The sequence below is a fragment of the Leopardus geoffroyi genome, chromosome C1 (assembly GCF_018350155.1).
Source record: "Leopardus geoffroyi isolate Oge1 chromosome C1, O.geoffroyi_Oge1_pat1.0, whole genome shotgun sequence".
Lineage (NCBI taxonomy): Eukaryota > Metazoa > Chordata > Mammalia > Carnivora > Felidae > Leopardus > Leopardus geoffroyi.
Genome location: NC_059328.1, coordinates 212,561,942 through 212,570,370, shown reverse-complemented (window position 1 = coordinate 212,570,370; position 8,429 = coordinate 212,561,942). Strand labels below are relative to the sequence as shown.

At 50.2% G+C, this 8,429-nt stretch overlaps 1 protein-coding gene across 2 annotated transcripts in view; it reads left to right on the top strand.

The window, feature by feature from the left end:
* The first annotated feature begins 1,053 nt into the window (after positions 1–1,053).
* Positions 1,054–8,429, top strand: part of DNER (delta/notch like EGF repeat containing) — a 322,224-nt gene continuing 314,848 nt past the window's right edge. Inside the window, exon 1 of one of the 2 annotated variants that reach the window (XM_045481582.1) lies at positions 1,054–1,452. In XM_045481582.1, the coding sequence (XP_045337538.1) occupies positions 1,204–1,452 (249 nt within the window). In that variant the 5' untranslated portion in view covers positions 1,054–1,203. The remainder of the gene's footprint in view (positions 1,453–8,429) is intronic. The other variant, XM_045481583.1, reaches the window with a different exon arrangement.

The window sequence follows — 8,429 nt, the reverse complement described above, 5'->3', positions numbered from 1 at the left end:
GTCTATTCACAGAGGCTATTCACAGAGGCTGTGAAAGGTCAGGTGGTGGAGACAAAGCCCGTTGCGTTTACTCAGTGGAAATTGGCCTTCTTGGCTGTCAGAACATGAGCCAGCCTAACCGGGACGTTTAGAAGAGCATCCTCCCCCAAGTAGGTCGCGGTGGATGTTCCTTTTACACAGAGCTCCCTAGTAAATACTGCCTGGCAGGGCCTTTGTGAACCTGCGCTTCTGAACTGCTCTTTCAGAAGACTGACAGCGTTCCGGGCTGGGAGTCAAGTGACCCACTGGGTTCCAGTCCAGCCTGTCTGGGCCTCAGTTTCCTCGTCGGCTCAACGACAGGGTTGGACACTGCTCCTGAGGTCTCTTCCAGCTCTCACACGCCACAGTCAGACGTTTCTGAGTGGCACGGCCGGCTCCGCCCTCGGGAAAGGGCCCGAGAGAAGGGACACTCCTCGGTCAGCACCAAGGACAAGGGCCGGGGCCCGCTGAGCCCACGCCCGGGCTGTTCCCAGCAAGCCCAGCGGTGGAGCTGGTGTTGGGGCTCTGGGGTTCGGGGACGGCGCGGGGAGGGGGCTGTGCGTGCTGGGGGAGTGCTGTGGGAGGGGGAAGTGTAGCCCGGGGACTGAGCTAAGGCCGGGCACCGCAGCGGTCCCACCGATTCTGCGCCAAGAGGCCGCGGGCGGTTGCTGCGAGCCTCCGCCGCCTCGCCCTCCGCTCGGCCGCTGGGCACCGGGGGGCCCGTGAAGTCCTCCCCACGCAGGCGTTGACCCCTCCACACCCTCCCCTTCCCCAGCACCGCCTAGCTCCCCGCCGGGCCCGCGCCGCCGCCGCTTCCCTCGGGGCTCTTTGGACACGCCCGCGACTCCGATCGCACCCCTCAGGCTTGGGGGCCCGGGGCGACCTTTGCGCGCCTCCTGCCCCAACTCCCCGCGGGGCGAAGGGTCCCCACGCCCCTTTCCTCCCCCGCCCTCGCCCGCCCGGAGCCCCGCCTCTGTTTGCCCCGCCCCTCAGGCCCCGCCCGCCGTTGCCCCGGGAACCGCGGATCCCAGCAGCTGCAGGAGGCGCCCGGCCCAGCGGAGCAGCCCTCGCCGGAACCGCCGTCGCTCCAGCCGCCGCCGTCGCTCCAGCCGCCGCCGCTGCCGCCGCCGCCGCCGCCGCCGCGCCCCAGCTCCGGCTCCCGCTCCCGCGCCCACTCGGTCGGCCATGCCGCCCCGCCGCGCCTCGGCGCCCGGTGCGCAGCTGCTGCCCGCGTCGGCCCTGCTGCTCCTGCTGCTCGGCGCGGGGCCCCGCGGCGGCTGCCTGGCCACCCCGGTTCCCTCCGCGCCCCTGCCCGCGCTGGGGCCGTGCGCCGCGCAGCCCTGCCGGAACGGGGGCGTGTGCACCCCGGGCCCCGCGGGCGAGCCCGGCTACAGCTGCACCTGCCCCGCCGGGGTCTCCGGGGCCAACTGCCAGGTGAGTGGAGTCGGCGGGCGTGGGGCGGGGCGCCGGCCGGGGACCAGCGGCTTCTCCCCGCCGGCCGCTGCGCGCTGCCCCGAGCGGGGCTCCAGCGTGCTCGACACCAGCTTCTCCTGCTTCCCGGAGGGGATGGATCCGGCCTCTCGGCCCGCGTGGGCGCGGACCCCTGGCCGACCTTGCAAGCGCCTCTTCCCTGCCCACCCCAGTGCTCCTGCCATGCCGCCTGGGGCTCTCAGGGCGTGCCGCTCCAGGGCCTGGCAGCCACCCCAGCCTCGGTACTCCTGGCACGACCATTGGCCACCAAGTGGCGCGCCCCTCCTGGGCCAAGCCGAGCCACGCTCCGCTCGAGCGGGGTCTCGGTGCTTGCCTGGCAGCTCCGAGCGCCCCCCCCCCCCCCGCAAGGTGTTCAGTGTCCGGGTGGCCCCTGCCGCCAGTCCCGCTGGACCCTGCGCGTGTCGAGGGTGCGCGGTATGGGAGTCGGGTGATGGCGGGCTCCGTGCCAGGTGGTCGGACACTTTCCTTTCCTTTCCTCCAGCCTTGAGGGCTCTGACAAGGCAGCTGGAGGCCGAGAGGGCAGCTGCCTTCCCGCGGCCTGCCCCTTCTGGGCTTAGGGGGGAATGTTGCAACTGTCGGACGGGTTGGAGGGGACATTGTGCGTGCGGCCCGGGGTGTCGCCCTCCGGGCCGGACGCTTGGGGCGGCCAGCCAGGGCATGAGCAGGGCACTGGGAAGCTTCGAGGAAGCGCGGGGCGGCGCGAGGGATGGGAGGTGGCCAGCGGCCGCGCATGGATTTGGGATTCACGAGAGAATTTGGTAGAAAATAATAAATGAGGCTGGGTATATGCTAAAGCTCGGTGACATCTATTGACCTAAACATCAACATTTCCGAATAGGCGTTTCGGTAATGTCGTGTTGGCGAGTAGAAAGAAAATGCCCAAGTCTCCACTCCAGGGCGGGGGCAAATAACAAACTTCTCTGGAATTCTTCAGTTAAACCAGGTGAATGTGGAACATATTTGGGAGCAAATGCTTTCTTTCATACATTTGGAGTGCAGGAGTTTGTTTTCATGAAAATTTTATAAAATGCTCCAAGGGTTACTTTGAGAATGCCCAAATGGACTCTTCTGTCTGTCGGGAAGAAAGACCACAGATGAGATGAGATGAGATGAGCTTTGATTTTTTTTTTTTTTTTTTAAATAGAGGTAAACGGGATTGAGACGCTTGACCTTGACAGCCAGAATTTTTGCTATTCCCTAGATTTTTTTTTCTTTGGTAGCAAATTATCGGTGAATCTGTCTCTTCAGTGTTGTGTCCTTTGTTAACTGGTTCCAATAAGCTTTAATTCCCTCGCAGAGATGCTGCTGCTGAGTGTGTGTGGTATGGCCATCCGGCGTGGATCGGGGACATGACGACTCTTTGGGGAATTTGCTGTTGGAGCCTTTCTAACCATCAGGACAAAATCTTGCCGGCTAATTTCCCCTGTTGCTTGATGATTCATGTGACTTTTGTGAAGAAATGAGTTGCCTGAATGCTTCTATCAAACTGCTGATATATTTACATGTCTGAATTCCATCCTTGAAGGAAATAGTTGATTTGGACTCAGAGTATAGCAGGGATGGACAGGAGAAGGTAGGTTAGTGTGTACTCGAGTTTGAGTAAAGGGGAAGAAAAACTGGGCATTGGGAATTTAACCCAACTCTGAGATTTGTGTGTGTGTATGTGTGTGCGTGACTCAAAAATTATAAGAAATCTTCAAGAAAGGCTAAGACCCCTGCAGTGTTTCCTAGATGACTAAAAGAGAAGCACAAATATATATATATATATATATATATATATATATATATATATATATATTTTTTTTTTTTTTTTTTTTTTTGTCTTACGTAGTGGTGTGATATATAATGTAATTCATTCAGAAAAGAGTCACAGATACATAAATACTGCAGAACCAACTGGTTCAAGACGGATTTGGGTTTCTTGTAGAGCTCCCATTCCAGGCAGTGTCAGCTACAGAGTGCTGCCCACCTGAGGAGAAGCAACGCTGGGTGTTCTGAGTTCCCCGTTGGAGAGAGAGCCAAAATAACTGTAATTCTAACAGGAGAGATAGCAAATTTGGAACCCGATCTGGCTTGGTTATCCGGAAGAACTTAACTGAGATGATTCAGAGCCTTATAACCCTTACAAAATTGATTCCTGACCATTTTAACTTAATCTTTCATGATCTTGCAATAGTACTCAAGACTCATTTTCAAAGGCAATCTCAACAGAGAAGATAAACAGAGGGGGAAAAAAAAAAAACCCAAACCCTTACACATACTCAATTACAGATAAGGGAAGTGGATGTTGGCCACTGCAGCCTGGTGGTTGCTGAAATAGAAGCTGGTACTCACTGGATACATTGGAAATGGAATTTTACCTGTATGTGAAGAGAAACCTTTAAACAGAGAGTGTCACCCCCACCCCCAATCACAAAGACAGTGTTAGCAATGGAAACAATAGAACCTAACTCTGAAGTTTTCTTTTCTTTTCTTTTCTTTTCTTTTCTTTTCTTTTCTTTTCTTTTCTTTTCTTTTCTTTTCTTTTCTTTTCTTTTCTTTTCTTTTCTTTTCTCTTTTCTTTTCTTTTCTTTTCTTTCTTTCTTTCTTTCTTTCTTTCTTTCTTTCTTTCTTTCTCTCTTCTTTTCCTTCTTTCTTTGTCCTTTTTTTCCAAGAAAATTAAGAAAGTCCTAAACCACTAGTCAGGATTAAAATGGATTAAGGCTGTTTTCAGCGTCCCTGTGGTCTGCTGACTGACTGTGCAAGCCCATGGACCCAGGCAGTGCTTCTGGCGTCAGCTGGTGACAGGAACTCATGGGATCTGGGAACTGTGTGATGTGAAGGCAGGATGTGTGGGCCACAGATAAACCTGCTGTGACAGGTGATCTAAACTGGCTGAGCCTCAGTTTCCTCATCTTTGGGAATGAGACCTACCTCACAGGGTTTGTGATAAAGAGTCTGATTTGGCTTTTTGACGTGTGATTGCCGACAGCTTTTCAGTATCACCCCACTTTCTTTCCTTCTGCACCACATCAGGGCAAGCTGAGAAAGCCTGGGTGCTTGGGAGGGGTTCACACCCTGCAAGACCTGCCCAGGCTCTACTGGCCCTCCCCTGTCTGCAGCTACCGCCCCCCCCCACCTCGTTTCCTTTCCCTTTTTTATAAATTAAAAATTTTAAATGTTTATTTATTTTTGAGACAGAGACAGAGCGTGAGTGGGGGAGGGGCAGAGAGAGAGGGAGACACAGAATCCAAAGCAGGCTCCAGGCTCTGAGCTGTCAACACAGAGCGCCACGCAGGGCTTGAACTCACCAATCGTAAGATCATGACCGGAGCCGAAGTCCATTGCTTAACCAACTGGGCTACCCTCCTTTCCCTTTTTTCTTAAGCAACCGGTGATCAATTTGGGAGCTGCCTGATCTCCCCAGAAAGCCCCGTTATGTGAGCAAGAACCTGTTCATACCCTGCTGGTGTGTGTGTGGCATTTTAAGTCTTGACATTCAAACCAAATTTTGAGTGGATGACCATCCTGTCTGTGGGATATCCACAACAGCGTTTTGGGGAAGATTAAATTCATTATATGTTGTAAATCACCAAGCACCCGTAGTTCCTCCATAAATTCCACCTCCTTCCCATCTTTTTGAACTTTTGCACACATTTTATATACTTATTACCTAACTGTATGAGGTAGATAGAACAGGTGTCGTCATCTCTTGTCAGATGTAGAAATTGAAGCTCATTTTGACTGAATGACCAATCTAAGATCTAGCATTATGATTGCCCTGAAAATCATACAACATGTATGTATGTATTTTAAGAATACTTATTTTCTAAGTCCTCTATCATACTTAAACATAGTAAATCATGAGGGTTCAATAGATTCTGAAAATATATATGGAAATCTACCCTACACAGACATGATCGATGATGACGATGGTGATGACGATATTGATGATGGTGACGATGATAGTGGTGGTGATGATGGTGATGATGATGACGGTGATAATGACGACAATGGTGGGGATGGTAGTGATTATAATGATGGCGATGATGGTGGTGGTGATGATGGTGGTGGTGATGGTGATGGTAGTTGTGGTGGTGGTGATGATGGTGTGATGGTGAATATGGTGGTGATGATAGTGAGGGTGTTGATGGTGGTGGTGGTGATGATGATGGTGGTGGTGATGGTGGTGATGGTGATGATAGTGAGGGTGATGGTAGTTGTGGTGATGATGATGGTGGGATGGTGAATATGGTGGTGACGATAGTGAGGGTGATGTTGTTGGTGGTGATGATGGTGATGATGATGGTGGCGATGATGATGACAATAGTGGTGATGGTAGTGATTATAATGATGGTGATGGTGGTGGTGGTGATGATGCTGATGGTGATGACGGTGATAATGGTGGTGGTGATAGTGAGGGTGATGGTAGTTGTGGTGATGATGATGGTGCGATGGTGAATATGGTGGTGACGATAGTGAGGGTGTTGGTGGTGTTGGTGGTGGTGATGATGGTGATGATGATGACGGTGATAATGACGACAATGGTGGTGATGGCGGTGGTGATGATAGTGAGGGTGATGCTGATGGTGGTGGTGGTGATGATGATGATAGTGAGGGTGATGGTAGTTGTGGTGATGATGATGGTGCGATGGTGAATATGGTGGTGATGATAGTGAGGGTGATGTTGTTGTTGTTGGTGATGATGGTGATGGTGATGGTGGTGATAATGATGACAATAGTGGTGATGGTAGTGATTATAGTGATGGCGATGATGGTGGTGGTGATGATGCTGATGGTGATGATGGTGATAATGGTGGTGGTGATAGTGAGGGTGATGGTAGTTGTGGTGATGATGATGGTGCGATGGTGAATATGGTGGTGACGATAGTGAGGGTGATGTTGTTGTTGTTGGTGATGATGGTGATGATGATGGTGGTGATGATGATGACAATAGTGGTGATGGTAGTGATTATAATGATGGCGATGATGGTGGTGGTGATGATGCTGATGGTGATGATGGTGGTAATGGTGGTGGTGATAGTGAGGGTGATGGTAGTTGTGGTGATGATGATGGTGCGATGGTGAATATGGTGGTGACAATAGTGAGGGTGTTGTTGGTGGTGGTGGTGATGATGGTGATGATGATGACGGTGATAATGACGACAATGGTGGTGATGGCGGTGGTGATGATAGTGAGGGTGATGATGGTGGTGGTGGTGATGATGATGATGATGGTGATGGTGATGATGGTTGCTAAGTCTTTTTGCAAGCACTTTCCATGCACCGGCACTGTTTCGGGGACTTTACAGATGTAACTCACCAGTCTTCACCGTGTCCTATGAGCTGGGTGCAGCTACTGTCCCTGTTGTGTAGGTAAAGTGCAAACAAGTTACATGACCGGCCCAAGGTCACACAGCTGGCAAAAGGTAGAGCTGGCTTTTGAACCAGGTGGCTGGCTTGATGCAGAGCTGTGGAGTGTAAAGTCCAGCCTTGGTCCCGCCGTTAAGCTGTGGGACCTGAAGCAAGGGCTGTGACCTCTTGGAGTGTTGTCAGTAAAAAGAAGATAACGTGATTTGAGTCCGGTTCTGCTCTAAAACACTGACCTTGAGTGGCTCTGTCCAGCTGGGGTAAAAGGCCACAGGAATGACCACGACAGCAAATTCTTATGCCACATACAAAGTAGGACTTTCACCTCAGAGTCAGAACTCTGGGTCCTAGCTGAAGTTATTCTCCCACGATGACAAGCAAATGGGCACTGACTAAAAGAAATACAAATATTTCTGGTGGGTTTGAAAAAATCTACAACTTCTAAAGGATTGAGACTGCTCTTCTCACCTTTCGGGTTCATTTGGCGAAGCAGGTAGGTATCAGAGGCACAGTGGCCGGGCCAGTTTTTCTTTTCTTCCGTTCGGTCGGGCCAAAGTAGGGATTATTTGAATTATTTTAATTTGTGTTCTTTTGTTTGTAAAACTTTTTTTTATTATCATGAAATAATTCTTTGCCAAGTATTCAAGCTGTCAGACACCTGTTTGTTTCCTCCTTGCATGTTCCCTAGGATTATAAGGAAATGTGTCAGTGTCTGCACTTGGAGAGGAAAGGGGCTTGCATAGCTGCTTTTTATGCAAGTTAATTTTACTCGCAAAGCTGATTCTAGGATCCTCTCTTCTGATTAAACATGCTGACTTGAAACAGTGGTTCTGTTTGCGATGAATCCATTTTCGATCGGAGGTTGCTAACGAACAAAAGAGAATTCTGGCTCTTTGCACAGCTTTAGTTTTCTCTAGTGGACTTTTTGCACACACATGCACACATAAGCTCACGTGCATGCATGCATGCACACAACTCACGTGCACACAAACACATGCACACAAACTCACACATGCATGCTCACAAACTCACATGGCATTGTGTGCAACATGCCCAATATTAGCGGAGGGGTCAAGAGACATCGCTTCTTTCTCTGGCTTTTCTGTCAACCTTGAACCTCAGTGTTCATACCTCTACGATGGACTAATGTGTTTGCCTTCTTTTCTTTATAGACAAGATGAAATTCACAAATGGGAATATGGGGAAGTTTTATCAATAAGTGGAAAGAACTATGGGAGAATGAATTTTAACACATTTTTTTAGAAAAGTAAAATGTTGCACAAATACAACTTATCCCAAGAAAAAGGATTATAAAATTTCCATATAGAATAGGATTATATAGGATCACAGGCAGTTTATTCCGTGCCTGTGATCATCTTCAGTGAACGGGCTCCGTTTTTTCTCCCTACTTGGATGCATTATGCTAAAATCTAAATATAAAAAAGGAACAATTTGTTATATTAAAATTTTGATAAATGTGTGCTTCTTTTTATTCTGAAAGAAATGAATAATTTCTCAGAAAATTCTCAGTCACCTCATTTTCCTTTGAAACGAGTGAGTTAACATCCTAT